Raw genomic sequence first — 18,491 nt, forward strand, 5'->3', positions numbered from 1 at the left:
GACTGTCAACCCAGGCAAACCATAGGCCCATCTCTGACTAGGCCCGAGAACGGGCGTCAGCCACCACATTTTCGGACCCTTTCTTGTGGCGAATGACCAAGGGGACGCCTTGGACAAGCAGGGCCCACCTCATAAGGCGCTGGTTATGATTGTACATTCGATGTAAGAAGACTAAGGGGTTGTGGTCAGTGTACACATAAATGGGGAATGTACTGGAGCCCACATAAACCTCAAAGTACTGGAGAGCTAATAACAATGCCAGTGTCTCTTGTTCTATCGTGGAATACCTGGACTGGGCCCTATTGAACTTCCGGGAGAAATAACAAATGGGGTGATCAAGTCCACTGTCATCCTCCTGGAGCAGCACAGCTCCAGCTCCCACAGCGCTGGCATCCACCTCCAGTTTGAAACCTTTATCAAAGTTAGGGGCAGAAAGTACAGGAGAACTGCAAAGCAAAAATTTAACAGACTCAAATGCCACTTGGCAGCTCTCAGACCATGTAAATGGTATGGCAGGACTCAGTATATTGGTGAGAGGAGCAACCACCACAGAAAAGTTACGGCAGAATCCGCGATAGTAGCCTGCCATCCCTAAAAACCGCCTCAACTCCCGGCGAGTAGTGGGAGCAGGATAGGCAGCAATGGCAGCTACCTTTTCAGACAGGGGGCGCACTTGGCCCCTCCCCACCTCCTTACCTAAGTAGGTGATGGTAGCTTTTCCAAACTCACACTTGGCTAAGTTCAAAGTTAGATTGGCCGTGGCCAACCGCTGGAACACAACCTTCAGGGTGGAGAGATGGTCAGACCAGTTGGAGTACACTACCAGATCGTCTAGGTAGGCTGTACAGTTGGACACTCCAGCTAACACGGTATTCACCAGCCTCTGAAAGGTTGCAGGAGCGTTACACATGCCGAACGGCATTACAGTGTATTGCAAAAAATTGTCAGGCGTGACAAAGGCGGATATTTCAGAGGCACGGGGAGTCAACGGGACTTGCCAGTACCCCTTTAATAAGTCAAGCTTACTGACCCATGCAGCGGCACCAACAGTGTCTACACAATCATCAAGGCGGGGCAACGGGAATGAGTCCCGCACAGTGACCGCGTTGACCTTGCGATAGCCGTAGTCTGTGCAGAAACGGCTAGTACCATCAGGCTTTGGAATGAGTAGACATGGGGAACTCCAGGGGCTTGTACTGGGCACCGCCAACCCATTTCTCAAGCAAATAGGCCACTTCTGGTTGCATGACCTTTCGCTTACTCTGGTTTACTCTATAAGCATGCTGCTTAATTGGCCGTGCGCCTTGCACCTCAATGTCATGTTGCAACACAGATGTGCAGGTGGGCACATCGGAGAACAGACTGGGAAACACCTCCACTAACTGCAGAACATCATCTTGACACGCCCTGTCTAAGTGACCTAAATGCTCTCGTAAAGAGCCCAGCATTTCTGAATTTCCCAGGTGGGCACACTGCTGCGCCTGGTTGCGTAACACAAAACCATCTTCGTCTGCTGAGTCAGACACAGTAACACATAGCACCGGGACACTCTGGACCTCAGGGGGCTCCGTCTCCCTCGCCCTGTACAGTTTAAGCATGTTGATGTGACACACCCGGGATTGACGTCTCCGATCAGGCGTTCGGATGACATAATCTGTCTCACTCAGCTTCCTTTCAACACAGTACGGACCAGTAAACCGAGCGGACAACGAGGAACCAGGCACCGGCAACAACACTAGAACTTGGTCACCTGGGTCAAGAGAGCGCTCTACCGCTTTCCGATCGAACTGAGACTTCATAGTCTCTTGTGAATGGCTCAGGGCCTCTTTCGCTAAGGCACAAGCATCATGCAACCGCTCTCTAACGCGACTCACGTAGTCCAACACATTTTTAGGAGCAGGGTTGGTAGTCAACATTTGGTCTTTCAGTACCTTCAGCGGACCACGGACTTGCTCCCTAGTCACAACAGGAGAGAAACACTTGGCTAAGCTAGAGTCCTGCCTTTGAGCAGCTTTCAGGTTATCTGTAGTTACTGGGATGCAAACCTCACTGAAAGACTTAGCCACATCAGACTTATCAACCTCAGGCTCCTTCACTGGGCTCTGGGGAGGCAAGTCGTTCACATCTGTACTCTCATCTGCACCGAGTATGGAGCTAAACAGAGACTCCTCCAAATCACACACATTACCCAACTTCCTGGCTTGGGCACGTGTAACCACACAGGAGGGGAAAGCAGTGGGAAACTCCTTTCCCAGGCTATCGAGGGCAGCAGGCTGCGCTGGGGGAGTAACCACCTCCAACACTGGTACTACTAACCCACCCGCAAGATCATTCCCCATGATTAGGGTGATACCTTCCACAGGAAGAGAAGGCTGTACTGCAACTTTGAATCTGCCACTAACCAAATCCGAACGCACATTAACAAAATGCAATGGCACCGGCACATGACCCATCTCAATGCCCTGCAACAACACGCTGTAGCCACAGTACGAATCATCGGACCAAGGCAACACACTGGAGAGGATCACAGACTGGGCAGCTCCGGTGTCTCTGAGAATGCAAACGGGCACATAGGTTTCATCACTACCTGTTAGGGACACCGATCCAGAAGACACAAAAGGATCATAGCTAGACTCAGCCTTCAGACAGGGCTCAACAGAGGATAGATTAGAGGACAGTTTAGAATCCATAGGCGCAGGGTGCACCAACACCACCGGTTTGGCATGAGGAGACGAGGCAGATGACTGTCCCTGTCGCTGCTGCATTTTTCTACACTCCGCTATCAAATGCCCAGGCCGGTGGCAAAAAAAACACACACGCTCTTCCTTGCCCTTTGAGCCTGGCACAGTAGAGGGCCGGTGCTCACGTGCTGGGGACATTTTCCGCATCTCAGAGCGGGGTACTGCTGCCGTGAAAGTAGTTTTATGGGTGAGTACGAACTCATCTGCAAGCACGGCCGCTTGAGACACTTTGGCCACCTTGTGTTCATTTAGGTAAACTACTAACTTCTCAGGGAGGCTGTTCTTGAACTCCTCCACCATAATCAATTCCCGTAGAGACTTAAAGTCCTCACACTTACAAGCAGCACACCATCTATCAAACATGAGCTCCTTTTCTCTGGCAAACTCCACGTAGGTTTTACTGACACCTTTTCGATGGTTTCTGAATTTTTGCCTGTATGCCTCTGGGACAAGTTCATAGGCATTAAGCACAGCAGATTTCACACAATCATAGTCCAAACCATCTGAAAGAGACAAAGCAGACACAGCGTCCTGGGCTTTGCCTACTAATTTGCACTGTAAAAGCAAGGGCCACATGTCCTTGGGCCAGTGCAAAGAGCCAGCTATACGTTCAAAAACACTAAAGTAGGAGTCAACCTCAGATTCTCTGAAAGGGGGCACTAAGGCAATATTCTTATAAACATCAAATCTATCAGGGCGATCCCTCCCCTCGGCAGAAATCAGAGGTGAAGTCTGCGGGGCGCCAAGAGACTGAGAGGCAGAGTACTGGTTGGCCTTTAGGAGAGCCATTTTCTCCTCCATCTCCAGTCGGCGCAACTGAATCTCTGCGTCCAACTCCATCCTCCGTATCTCAAGCCGGCAGTTAATCTCCGCATGCCGTTCACGCTCCCTCTCCTGCTTCTCGGCCTCGAGTCGCGCTACCTGGAGGCGCAGTCGAGCATTTATACCCGACCGTGGTGAACCAGGAGGAGAAACAGAATGGGGACTAGGATCAAACCGAGGCATAGAACGGGGTGGGGGAATCTCTCTCCCCTCAGGGTAGGCCTCCTCCTTCACTGGGGAGGTGGGATCATCCTCCCTTCGGTCCTCCACAACCACAGGGATTCCTGGCTGCTCTGCAGACCCCTCAGGATCAGGAGTAGCCAACACAAGCACTGGCAAGACCCCCCGGTCCACCAGCGCTTCCCCCACAATGCGCCTCAACTCAGCCTTCACAACATTCTTGGGCGTAGCTATGTCATAATGCTCAGCTAGAGCCTTCAAGTCAGCCACAAGACACAAGTCCAACAGCTCCACAGAAGGAGACTCAATGAACTGCGCTACTACTGAGGTCGCCATTTAAATAAAAGACCGACCAACGTACACAAAAACTGAACCACCACACCCACAATACGATTAACCAGCTAGGGCCCTACACACAAACTCTCAGGAAAGATGGACGGATCCCGGACGAGCCCCCACTTGTTACATTCCTATTAAGATGGTATTACCATAGGGGTAGGGTGAATAAGAATATAACAGTCTGTGTATAACACAGCTGGTAGATGGAACAACACTATACTCTGGGTGTGGGGCATTCAATACACAATACAATGTCCCAATCCAAGGTAGCATAAAAAAGGATTTATTTCTACACAAAACCAAGACAAGCAACAAGCAATGGACAAGACAAGGGGGGGAGAAAATAAACAACCTCACACTCCTCCGGACGCTAACAAAGGGTAGGAGAGGGGGGCAGGGAGAAAGACCATGCGGCGGTGCCACACCACAAACACAGCCCTAAACTTCCCTACCCTTTCTAGCCTACCTACTCCACACACACTCTAACTAAATAGACTTGCCCGGAACCTAACCTACCTGCTACAACAATTGCACCGCACGCGTCTTACCTAATGTGTATAGACAATGGTTACCTACATGATGCAAAATGTAGACCCCAGGGTGTCTTACCTAGCCCTTCTCCCTTGGCCAAGACGACAAAAGACTAGGAGGGCACGAACCAACAATCAAACTAGGTAAAACAAACCAAATGTAACAGGCACAAAACAAACATAACAACCCCTCTCCTCCAACTCCTACACAGAACACAGGACACTCTTATAGGAGACAGGGAGACACATGATTGGACAACAAGGAATGTAGCTAATTGAACACAGGTGGGAAATCAATGAGGGACACAAGGACTGCACACACTGAGGGCCACGATGATTGACAGGACAAGGCGGGACCAGGAACCACATGCACCACCGCTGGCCAACACCTGGGGGAGACAGGAAGGAAAAACAAACACAAAAACAACACCACACACCCTTTCCCGTAACAATGATGATGATTCACTTTTCTCGTGTAGTTGATGATGATTATTCAGTAGTCTGGTGTAGTTGATGATGATTATTCAGTATTGTGCTGTAGTTGATTATGATAGTTGATGATGATTCAGTATTCTCATGTAGTTGATGATGATTATTCAGTATTGTGGTGTAGTTGATGATGATTATTCATTATTGTGGTGTAGTTGATGATGATTATTCAGTATTGTGGTGTAGTTGATGATGATTATTCAGTGTTGTGGTGTAGTTGATGATGATTATTCAGTATTGTGGTGTAGTTGATGATTATTCAGTAGTCTGGTGTAGTTGATGATGATTATTGATGATGGTGATTCAGTATTCTGGTGTAGTTGATGATGATTACATTACATTACATTACAGTCATTTAGCAGACGCTTTTATCCAAAGCGACTAACAATAATTGCATTTAACGTAGGAAGAGCCAATGTACTACTACTTGCCAGAACTCACAAGTGCATCTTCTTTCTAAAACAAACAAGTGACTAAGAGCATAATCTAGTGCTGAAGGCAAAGTGCAAGAATCACAATCTAAAGTACAGTGCAATATAATATAATAAGTGCTTAGGTGGGAGGATTGTTGTAGTACTTCTTGAAGAGATGAGTTTTGAGCCTGCGACGAAAGATGGGCAGCGACTCTGCTGTCCTGACATCAGTGGGCAGCTCATTCCACCACTGCGGGGCCAGGACAGAGAAGAGCCGTGACCGTGTCGATCGACCGCAGGAGCCTCGGAGTGACGGGGCAACCAGTCGCCCTGAGGTAGCAGAGCGTAGTGGTCGGGAGGGGATGTAGGGTTTGACCATGGCCTGGAGGTAGGAGGGGGCTGTTCCTTTCATTGCCCTGTAGGTTAGCGCCAGAGTTTTAAACTGGATGCGAGCCGCTACAGGGAGCCAGTGTAGGGAACGGAGGAGGGAAGTTGTGTGGGAGAATTTGGGGTGGTTGAACACCAGGCGAGCAGCAGCTTTCTGGACAAGTTCCAGAGGTTTAATGGCTGACGCCGGTGCCCCCGCGAGGAGGGAGTTGCAGTAGTCCAGGCGGGAGATGACCAGGGCCTGGATGAGTACCTGCGCCGTTTCATTAGTGAGGAAAGGGCGAATCCTCCTGATGTTGTAGAGCATGAATCTACAGGAACGTGTGACGGATGTGACATGTGAGGAAAATGACAGTTGGTCATCCAGGGTCACACCCAGATTCCTCGCAGTCCGAGTCGGGGTCACCACTGTGTCTTCAATGGTGATGGCCAGGTCCCGGTGCGGACAGCCCTTCCCCGGGAGGAACAGCAGCTCAGTCTTGTCCAGATTGAGCTTGAGGTGATGTGTCGTCATCCACTCCGAAATGTCAGCCAAGCACCCAGCTATGCGTGTCTCCACTTCTGTATCAGAAGGGGGAAATGACAGAACCAGTTGGGTGTCATCGGCATAGCAGTGATAGGAGAAGCCATGCGAGCGAATGACAGCGCCCAGAGATGTAGTGTAGAGGGAAAACAGGAGAGGACCCAGGACAGACCCTTGTGGAACCCCCGTAGTCAGACTACGTGGTTCCGACGTCGACCCTCTCCATGTCACCTGGTAGGAGCGGCCCGTCAGGTAGGATGCAAACAGGGAGTGTGCAGAGCCATCGATGCCTTTCTCCTCGAGGGTGGAGAGGAGGATCTGGTGGTCTACCGTATCAAATGCTGCTGACAGGTCTAGGAGTATCAGGACAGAGGAGAGAGAGTTCGCTCTAGCGGCATGGAGTGACTCTGTTACTGCAAGGAGGGCGGTCTCTGTCGAGTGGCCAGCCTTGAACCCGGATTGGTGGGGATCTAGGAGGTCGTTCTGGTGGAGGTACGAAGACAGTTGGTTAAAGATAGCACGTTCAAGTGTTTTGGATAGAAAGGATAGAAGGGAAACCGGTCTGTAGTTTTTGACATCAGAGGGGTCGAGAGATGGTTTCTTTAGGAGGGGGGTGACTCTGGCAGTCTTGAAAGCAGAGGGAAAACATCCTGAAACAAGAGATGCATTGATGAGGTGGGTTAGGAAGGGAAGGAGTTCGGGTGCAACAGACTGAAGGAGAGTCGAGGGAACAGGGTCTAGGGAGCACGTGGTGGGGCGGTTAGATGTTACAAGGTTGAGGGCCTCGTTGGGGGAGAGGGGAGAAAAGTGGGATAAGGTGGGGCGTGGAGAGGAGGGGGGGAGCAGGGAGTGGAGAGAGGGTGGGGATGGGGGGGTGAGTTTCGTGCATGGAGCGTTGACCGGGGGAGGGGGGAAAGAGGATCTGATATCGTTAACTTTCTTGTCAAAGAAGTTGGCGAAATCATCAGGGAGAAGGGAGGAGTTGGGAGTAGGAGGTGGGGGCTGGAGTAGTGAAGAGAAGGTTTCAAAGAGTTTTTTAGGATTGGAAGCAGAGGTTAGGATTTTAGAGCGGAAGAAAGCAGCTTTAGCAGCAGACAGAGAGGAGGAGAATGTGGAAAGAAGAGATTGGAAATTAAGAAGGTCCCCTGGGAGCTTGCCTTTCCTCCATTTGCGCTCAGCTATTCTCAGGCTCCGTCTATCAGTACGCACTGAGTCCGACAGCCATGGGGCAGGTGGAGTTGGGCGTGCAGGCCTGGAGGTGAGGGGACAGAGATTGTCCAGAGAAGAGGAAAGAGTAGAGAGGAGAAGATCAGTGGCAGTATCAGAGGGTAGGAGAGAGAAGGATTCAGGGGCGGGGAGGGCGGAGGTGACAGTAGAGGAAAGGTCAGTAGGGGAGAGCGAGCGGAGATGGCTACGGGCGGTAACCATGTGGGTAGGAGGAGGAGTTACAGGGGAAGAGGGGATGGAGAGGGAGTAGGACATGAAATAGTGGTCAGAGAGATGGAGGGGAGTGACAGAAATTATTCAGTATTGTGGTGTAGTTGGTGATGATTATTCAGTATTGTGGTGTAGTTGATGATAGTTGATGATGATTCAGTATTCTGGTGTAGTTGATGACAGTTGCTGATTATTTTTCAGTATTGTGGTGTAGTTGATGATGATTATTCAGTATTGTGGTGTAGTTGATGATGATTATTCAGTGTTGTGGTGTAGTTGATGATTATTCAGTATTGTGGTGTAGTTGATGATTATTCAGTATTGTGGTGTAGTTGATTATGATAGTTGATGATTCAGTATTCTCGTGTAGTTGATGATTATTATTCAGTATTGTGGTGTAGTTGATGATGATTATTCAGTATTGTGGTGTAGTTGATGATGACTATTCAGTATTGTGGTGTAGTTGGTGATGATTATTCAGTATTGTGGTGTAGTTGATGATGATTATTCAGTAGTGTGGTGTAGTTGGTGATGATTATTCAGTATTGTGGTGTAGTTGATGATGATTATTCAGTATTGTGGTGTAGTTGATGATGATTATTCAGTATTGTGATGTAGTTGAAGATGACTATTCAGTATTGTGGACTATTCAGTATTGTGGTTTAGTTGATGATGATTATTCATTATTTTGGTGTAGTTGATGATGATTATTCAGTATTGTGGTGTAGTTGATGATTATTCATTATTTTGGTGTAGTTGATGATGATTATTCAGTATTGTGGTGTAGTTGATGATGATTATTCAGTATTGTGGTGTAGTTGGTGATAATTATTCAGTATTGTGGTGTAGTTGATGATGATTATTCACTATTGTGGTGTAGTTGGTGATGATTATTCACTATTGTGGTGTAGTTGATGATTATTCAGTATTGTGGTGTAGTTGATGATTATTCACTATTGTGGTGTAGTTGATGATGATTATTCAGTAGTGTGGTGTAGTTGGTGATGATTATTCAGTATTGTGGTGTAGTTGATGATTATTGAGTATTGTGGTGTAGTTGATGATGATTATTCAGTATTGTGGTGTAGTTGGTGATGATTATTGAGTATTGTGGTGTAGTTGATGATGATTATTCAGTATTGTGGTGTAGTTGATGATTATTCAGTATTGTGGTGTAGTTGATGATGATTATTCAGTATTGTGGTGTAGTTGGTGATAATTATTCAGTATTGTGTTGTAGTTGATGATTATTCACTATTGTGGTGTAGTTGGTGATGATTATTCACTATTGTGGTGTACTGTAGTTGATGATTATTCAGTATTGTGGTGTAGTTGATGATTATTCACTATTGTGGTGTAGTTGATGATGATTATTCAGTAGTGTGGTGTAGTTGGTGAAGATTATTCAGTATTGTGGTGTAGTTGATGATTATTCAGTATTGTGGTGTAGTTGATGATGATTATTCAGCATTGTGGTGTAGTTGATGATGATTATTCAGTATTGTGGTGTAGTTGGTGATGATTATTGAGTATTGTGGTGTAGTTGATGATGATTATTCAGTATTGTGGTGTAGTTGGTGATGATTATTGAGTATTGTGGTGTAGTTGGTGATGATTATTCAGTATTGTGGTGTAGTTGATGATGATTATTCAGTATTATGGTGTAGTTGATTATTATTATTCAGTATTGTCGTGTAGTTGGTGATGATTATTCAGTATTGTTGTGTAGTTGATGATGATTATTCAGTGTTATGGTGTAGTTGATGATGATTATTCAGTATTATGGTGTAGTTGATTATTATTATTCAGTATTATGGTGTAGGTTCTGTTCATCTCCGCCTCCTCCTTTATTTGACGAGGAGGCGGAGATGAACAACAGAGAGGAGAGAGAGAGGAGAGAAAGAGAAAGAGAGAGGGGGGGAATGGAGAGAGGGGGGAGGAGAGGGAGGAGGAGAGACAAACACCACCCGTTCAGCTGACCCCAGCTGCTCATGAACTGGAACGGTGATGCACCACCAGGATATCTGTCTCTGAGTATGGGCACCGTGATGTCCCTGCACATGCTGACCACATGCACTCATGGGCGGAGGTCTGCGCTGGTTTCTACTCTCATATCATTATACTGTAGAAGAACTAAATCAACAGAGAGAGAGAGAGATGAATAATTCACCATATCATTCTGTATAGAGGTCAGAGGCCAGCTAATCCCTTCCTCTTTCTCCCTGTCTCTCTCTCCCTCTCTCTCAGTATAGAGATGTGTAGTGTCCTGTGTGTGTGTGTGTGTGTGTGTGTGTGTGTGTGTGTGGTGGGGGGGGGTGCACGCCCCCCAAATATGCTGATGATTGTCTATGAAAGAGACCACCGGATGCTCATAGGTCACATTATCGTGCCGTACTTTCCTTGACATTGCTGATGTGTGTGTGTGTTTCTGTGTGTGTGCGTGTGTTTCTGTGTGTGTGTGTTTCTGTGTGTGTGTGTGCATGTGTGTGCATGTGTGTGTTTCTGTGTGTGTGCGTGTGCATGTGGGTGTGCGCTTGCGTGTGCGTATGTGTGTGTGTGCGTGTGTGTGTGTCCTCTCTCTCCAGAGACTGTTCACATAGACCCGGTGCTTATAGAGGGCTATAACACCCCAGGATTCATAGGCTGTCTGTCTCGGGTCCAGTTCAACGGCGTGGCGCCCCTGAAGGCTGCCCTGAGAATCCCTGCGCCAGCCCCTCCGGCGCCGGCCCAACCAGTCAGCTACCAGGGCAAACTGCTGGAGTCCAACTGCGGGGCGTCGCCGCTCACCATCCCACCCATGTCTGCCGCCACGGACCCCTGGCACCTGGACCCAGGTGAGAGCGGTAGAGCGCCCCCACGCACACACACACACACACACACACACACACGCCATGCTGTCAGACGAGGGCCTGGTTGGTGTTACTGTGTCTCGGTATTCCGGATGTTGCCGTTTTTTCCAGGCGCTCCTGTTGTCCCCCGTGGGACGAGCTGTCGACGGTTAACATGGTCTATTGATCCTGACTCACACACACACACACACACACACACACACACTGGCAAGCACACACACACACACACACTGCACTGTCAGCAGTCTCCTGGCATACTCTCTCCCTCCACCCCTACCCCCTCTCCTCCGCTCCTCTCCTCTCTCCCTCCACCCCTACCCCCTCTCCTCCTCTCCTCTCTCTCTCCACCCCTACCCCTTCTCCTCCTCTCCTCTCTCACTCCACCCCTACCCCCTCTCCTCCTCTCCTCTCTCCCTCCACCCCTACCCCCTCTCCTCCTCTCCTCTCTCCCTCCACTCCTACCCCCTCTCCTCCTCTCCTCTCTCATCCCTCTCTCTCTTCTTTTCCTAGGGAATCTGTCCATTAGGGGAGTTGACGTTAGTTGACATTCCTAGTTTATAGTTCAGTCGTGCTGGAAACCTCTCAGATTCAGACTCAGATCAGATCAGTTTATTGTCATTGTAGTTAAAACATACTAGGAATGTGTTGAGGTTGATGGTGCGAACACTGATGGAGACAGCATTAGACAGGGTGCAGGACAGGACAGGACAAAGACAGGACAGCACAATCACAAAACGCATACAAAATACACAATATACACAGAATGAAGTGTGGTGAGAGTACAGTGTGTGTGTGTGTGTGTGTGTGTGTGTGTGTGTGTGTGTGTGTGTGTGTGTGTGTGTGTGTGTGCAGAGTGTAATATAAGGTATGTGTAACGTAAAGTATGTTTTATATCTCTCTATCTATCCTTAGAAAATAGCAAGATTTCTAGTATTTTTTCCTATTTGGTTTTAATATGAATCTGTCTCTCTCCCCCTCTCTCTCTCTCTTCCTCTCCCTCTCTCTCTCTCTCTCTCTCTCTCTCTCTCTGTGTCTCTCTCTCCCTCTCTCCCTCTCTCTCTCTCTCTCTCTCTGTCCCTAGGTGCAGAGTTCCCCTTCAACGAGGAGAGGGTGATTCCAGATGGAGTCAACAGGAACTCGGCCATCATTGGTGGTACGTTACCGTGGTAACACTGCTTTAACCTGACACCGACACACATTTCTTGACCAATAACCCAGCGTTCAGTGACATTCTGAATCCAGGTGACTGAACGCTGCAGAATGTCTCGTGATCTACCTTCTCTGACGCTGATATCATCCACGTCCTCGACAGGCATCATCGCCGTGGTGATCTTCACCATCCTCTGCACTCTGGTCTTCCTGATTCGCTACATGTTCCGCCACAAGGGAACCTATCACACCAATGAGGCGAAAGGGGCGGAGTCGGGCGGCGAATCAGCAGACACGGCCATCATCGGCCCCGACGCCAACCCCGAGACCATCGACGAATCAAAGAAAGAGTGGTTCATCTAACCGGCCAATTGGACAGCGCGCAGAGAGATCGAGCAGCTCATCCAATTACAGAGGAGAGACGGGGCGAGGGGGTCTGTGACCAATCGGAGGAGAGAGGGAGCGAGGGGTTCATCCAATAGGAGCATAGTATCCTGGTGGGATGGGGTGTGGAGGGAGAGACGGTGTACAGAGATCTGGACTACTTGAGGGAGGGGGGGTCAGTGGTGGGGTCAAGCCCAGCGCTGAGAGACAGTCCATCTGTACATAGTAACTGGCTCGTCCTGCTTTGTATTGTGTTTGGGAATTTTTCAGGAGTCCTTTGAATACAGTATGTATATATATATATATATATATATATATATATATATATATATATATACAGTACACAGTAATTATAACTGCTGAATTGTGTGCTAGGACAGAGTTAATGCAGTCTCTGTTATTTTTCTTAATTTTGAGGACATGTACAAGAACACGCCAAATACCTGGTTTGACAGACTGTGTTTCTGATTAGTGAGTCAAGGTCTCAACTCTATACGGGCCCCGTACTTCTGACCAACCATGACGAGCGATAGACAAGCTCGGATGCCAAAAGTCTCACTGTAAATATATAATTTCGCTATCTGAATTAAAGTTAAATATACAGTATGTTCCAGTATTGACACAAAACCAAACCTTGCAGACTTATTATATTGTATATTACATATCTAACCATGACCCGATATGTGTGAAAGAGAGGTTTTATGTTTAAATTCTATGACAATAGATTGTATCCATACAGGAGTTCCTTTCTGCAGAAGGATCAAGAAGATGTGATGGTCCATTCTGTCAGTTCTGCAGAAGGATCTAGAAGGTGTGATGGTCCATTCTGTCAGTTCTGCAGAAGGATCTAGAAGGTGTGATGGTCCATTCTGTCAGTTCTGCAGAAGCATCTAGAAGGTGTGATGGTCCATTCTGTCAGTTCTGCAGAAGGATCTAGAAGGTGTGATGGTCCATTCTGTCAGTTCTGCAGAAGGATCTAGAAGGTGTGATGCTCCATTCTGTCCGTTCACCACGGAAACTTTCTCTTCCTTTGAGATACAAGGGAACCATCGGCGTTCGTTTTTTCATTGCCCAACACTTTGGTTTTCTGTACTCATGTTTGTTTTCCAAGGTTTATTGATTGAACTATAAACAGATTAATTTATTGATTCATTAATCTATCTGCAAGGTGACTAATCTATCTGCAAGGTGACTCATGGTGGGATAAAGATTGTGTTTTGAGGTTGTAATTCCACTTTAAATCTGGGCTGATGGTACAGTACGGAGAGGCTGCCAACTTGGGGTGTGTGTGTGCGTGCGTGCGTGCGTGAGTGAGTGCGTGCGTGCGTGCGTTGAGGTCACAGACAGGTGTGCCTTCTGGATTTAGCCACTTAGACTTCCAGTCAACCTCTTCCATCTATGAAGAGGTTATAAACTACAACACATCTGAGAGAACAGATGAGCACACACACACACACACACACACACACACACACACACAGTATGTTCAGCCATAATGGATGCATAGTATTGCGTTTTGGTGAAGAAATCGAGTGTAGCCTACTACACAGACATTATGACTGATGTTTTTGTTTGTGTAGACGCCCCCATAGTATGAAGTATGAGGTGGAGTAGGTGTTTCTACTGGGACATGCTGACATGAAGCATCAAACTCAGAGCTTCATGGAGAGCGAGTCCTCCGCTCCAGCTCAGCTCCACATCGAGCCACCTTAGACCAGCTACACAAGCTGGGATATTAACTCATCTTCATATATTATTTATCTTCATGTTTATTTATCGTAACTAATGTTCACCTTGTTATAATAGCGCCCCGTGGTCACAGTGTAACAATGTCATGACCACCATTTTGCTTATTTGTTGTGCTCTTTGTTTTTCTATGTTTTATAAAATGGCTGCCATGGTACATGTGGTTGGTTGTTTCTATGGTTTCCTCATGAGGTTCCACATCAAGTGAACGAATGTGAGAGGAGATTTTCATCCACATAGAGCAGCACATCTTCAGTCACTGGAGCTAGAAGTAAACGTTGGCCTCTATCTTCAGATCTAGGATCAGTTTTCTCTATCACTGTCCAACATTATTAATTCAGGGGGTGTTAGACAGCTGACTCTGGGTCAGGGGTTAAGGATAACGTACTCAATCATGTTAGGTGTCATTACATCTTTCGGCATCTCGTCAGTCTCATGTGAGCACGCATTCCTCGTGTGACACACCCAGCGTTTGCCTGACATCAACACACACACACACACACACACACATCATGAGAAGGAACAACATTAGCTACCATAGATATGCGGATGACACCCAGCTCTACATTTCTGGGACAGCCCCTCGTTGCTCAGTTGACCTTTTGATAGAATATATTGCTGACATAAATGTGTGGATGTCACAGAAGTTCCTCCAGTTAAACCAGGACAAAACTGAAATATTGATCATTGGTGAAAAAGGTGAAAGAAAGAGACTACCAGTACACTTAAGAACACTCACTGAATATCAAATGCCAGGCAAGAAACTGAGGTGTCGTACTGGACTCTGATCTTAGCTTTGAGGCCCATATAAAGAATGTGACAATGACCTCATTTATCACATTGCCACGGTGAAACCTTTCCGCTCCCAGACTGATACTGAAAGATTAATACTTTTATTACTAGCAGGTTGGATTATTGTAACACTCTCCTGTCTGGCCTACCAAAAAAAACGATTAGTAAACTCCAACTGATTCAAAATGCTGCAGCACATGTTCTTACAAAGACCAGAAGGAGGGCTCACATCACACCAGTTTTAAAATCACTACCCTGGTTACCTGTCAGTTTTAGAAAAGATTTTAAGATTATTTTATTAGTATATAAATCCATACATAATCATGCACCTAAATACATCAGACATGCTTTTAAAATGTACACCCAGTAGGTCACTCAGGTCCTCAGGCACTGAGCTTTTAATGGTCCCTAGAGTCAGGACTAAGGCCTGGGGAGGTCCTAGAGTCAGGACTAAGAGGCATGGGGAGGTCCTAGAGTCAGGACTAAGAGGCATGGGGAGGTCCTAGAGTCAGGACTAAGAGGCCTGGGGAGGTCCTAGAGTCAGGACTAAGAGGCCTGGGGAGGTCCTAGAGTCAGGACTAAGGCCTGGGGAGGTCCTAGAGTCAGGACTAAGAGGCCTGGGGAGGTCCTAGAGTCAGGACTAAGAGGCCTGGGGAGGTCCTAGAGTCAGGACTAAGAGGCCTGGGGAGGTCCTAGAGTCAAGACTAAGAGGCCTGGGGAGGTCCTAGAGTCAGGACTAAGAGGCCTGGGGAGGTCCTAGAGTCAGGACTAAGAGGCCTGGGGAGGTCCTAGAGTCAGGACTAAGAGGCCTGGGGAGGTCTTAAAACATACCTTTTTAATATTGCTTTTACCATGTAGCTTTACTTTACTATCTTAAACTGTTCTTAATTTGTATTCTGTTTTTATTTAGTATTCTATTTTTTTTATTTGTTTAATTGTATTGTTTCTTTTAAATATGTTCTCATTGTGTTTACATGATTCATATTTTTAATCCATTTCTTTATTTATGTAAAGCACTCTGTGCTACATTGATTTGTATGAATGGTGTTACAGTATAGAAATAAAATTACCACATTGACATAATACACACACATACCAACACACATCAACACATGCACAGACATCAACACACACACCAACACACATCAGCACACACACAGGAAGTGTAATCAGACAGCAGGGTACATTAAAAGGTACATTAAAGGGTTCATTAAAGTAAACATATCCTGTGGTTTTGGAAAGTAAAGGTCAGGTGAATGTACATTCTGTTTTCTTCTGCCGAGTGAACACAGACAGACTGGTCAGGAGTTTGAGAAGCTTCACCCATTTCTACAAGAAGAAGAGGCCAGGATAGCAGCACTGAGACATTCCAGTTACATATCACTGTGACTCTACACACACATTACATTATAGATAAACTGTACACACACATTACATTATAGATAAACTGTACACACACATTACATTATAGATAAACTGTACACACACATTACAGTATAGATAAACTGTACACACACATTACATTATAGATAAACTCCAATACTCAATTTACTAATTTACAAGTTGTAAATTGAGTATTGGAGTTTATCTGTTTTGAGCATATGGAGTGGGCAGAAACATTTCACTGTAACTGTACACACACCCCCAGGTATGGACTAGCTAATATTAGCCTACTGTCATACCAACACACGTCTTTACAGTTTTAACAGTCTATGACTTAGAGTATAGGACAAAACTATATGTAACAATATGTGATGGCCGTCTGTGGCTCAGGAGGTAGAGTGGGTCGTCCAATGATCGTAGGGTTGGCGGTTGGAATCCCGGCTCCTCCTGTCCACATGTCAACGTGTCCCAAAGTGTCCCTGGGAAAGACACTGAACCCCAAATTGTTCCCAATGGGTAAGCTAGCACCTTGCATGGCAGCTGCCGCTATTGGTGTTTGAATGTATGTGTGAATGAGTGTGTGAATGAGAGCTATTGTAAAGCACTTTGGATAAAAGCGCTATATAAGTGCAGTCCATTTACCATTTAACAAACACACCAACACAAGATGCCTGACCCAGAACATAGAACTACAGTCAGAAGAGATCAGGGCTGAGTTTCCCAGAGGCATCGGAGCGCTACGTTCATTGAAAGCTATGGCGTTCATCATAGCGCTACGATGAACGTAGCGCTACGATGCCTCTGGGAAACTCAGCCCAGGTTTCTGCTTTGAGAAATCTTGTACTGCCCCCTTGTGTTCAACTCTGGCCAATGCTCTGTTATTGGGGGCCAAGCAGCAAAGCTGCATAGGCCACCATTGTGTTTCTACCTTTTCTTATTCTTTCTTTCTTTCTTTATTATTCGTCTGCCATTGGAGTCTATGGCAGCCCATAGAACCGTATGGTAGAAAGTTATTTAATTTGGCACACTGATTCGGGTCAGTCCCATGACCCCTCTCACCAAGTCCCATGTCCTCAGCTCCAACACTCTTGCGCCACCAACGTGTCAAAGTTGGCAATGCATTTATGCACACAACTTTTGACCCGTAAGTCAAATTTTCAAAATCAAGGTGCCATATGATTCCTTGGCTCAAGCCGACTTAAAAGAACCCTATTACGTCAGGCATACCATATTGGATTGTCCGCCATTTTGGATTTTGTGAAAAACACTTAAAATGCTACTCCTACAGATTTTCACCAATCTGAAAAAAACTTTCCAATGCGTTTGCTTGTGACAGCCAATTGAATTTGGCGACAAAGCCGCCAAACTGGAAGTTGGGGCATATCGCAGAAATGCTTTAATGTATCAAAAGCACATTTAGCAGACTGGTTAGGGACCCTCCCGTGACCTGTCACCAAGTCACATGTTGACAAGTTGAGCACTCTAGCGCCAGCTACGTGTCAAAGTTGGAGTCACGTTTATGCTTGTAACTTTTGAACCGTTTGTTCGATTTTCATGATTCAGGGATCATTGGATTCCTTGCGTCAAGCCGAGTTCAAAACATACAATGGAGAGACGCACTTTGGAAAAATGTCACATTTTCTAAACTGCCATCCCTCTTCCAATTTGCACAGCTTATACACATATTATACAGTATATAAAAATGTTCACATGGCTCTTGGGATTCGTAAAATCCCAAAAGCTAAGCTCTTGCCGTGTGACAGTTTGAATGATGACTCCCCCCCTCCATTGAAACCAATGGAGCCACACTCTAACTTGAAGCAGAAAATGAAATGAATCAATGTTGTGTTTCTAACTCGTCAACTCTCCTACACTTTTGTAGACAGAAGGACATATTATATCTCGAAATGTTTGTGTGATTGTCTGGATTCTATAGAAGTAAACAGTTACAGTCTGCTATGTATACTTTTCGCCATGTGCCAATTTAAATAACAACACCCCCCCCCTCTCACTCAACTGAGAGGAAGCGACCCTTCCACCTGACATTAATTAATTGCTCAGGACTCAAGTGTGAGGGGGCGGAAGGGTGGTTTGCGCACTCAGATTGGGATTCAGCTAATAGGGTTAGGGGGTTAGCAATGGCTGACATGCCTTGTGGACTAGGGCGATTCACCTTTGATACATCCGGCGTAGCACAGTGGTTAGCATGTCGGCCTTGCAAGCAGCAGGTATAGAGATCAAATCCCGTTCAACCATATGTCTAACTTTTGAAATTCTCCGGACCATCCTTGACCCTTGTCAAACACGTCTCATATCGCCACGTCAGT

At 46.5% G+C, this 18,491-nt stretch overlaps 1 protein-coding gene across 1 annotated transcript in view; it reads left to right on the forward strand.

The window, feature by feature from the left end:
* Positions 1-12,222, forward strand: part of cntnap2a (contactin associated protein 2a) — a gene marked incomplete at both ends in the record, with an annotated part of 236,984 nt that extends 224,762 nt beyond the window's left edge. Inside the window, 3 exons of the mRNA XM_084443565.1 lie at positions 10,447-10,704; positions 11,798-11,863; positions 12,023-12,222. Coding sequence (XP_084299691.1) covers positions 10,447-10,704; positions 11,798-11,863; positions 12,023-12,222 — 524 coding nt within the window. The remainder of the gene's footprint in view (positions 1-10,446; positions 10,705-11,797; positions 11,864-12,022) is intronic.
* Positions 12,223-18,491: the final 6,269 nt, after the last annotated feature.

This window comes from Borostomias antarcticus, assembly GCF_949987555.1.
Source record: "Borostomias antarcticus genome assembly, chromosome: 9".
NCBI lineage: Eukaryota > Metazoa > Chordata > Actinopteri > Stomiiformes > Stomiidae > Borostomias > Borostomias antarcticus.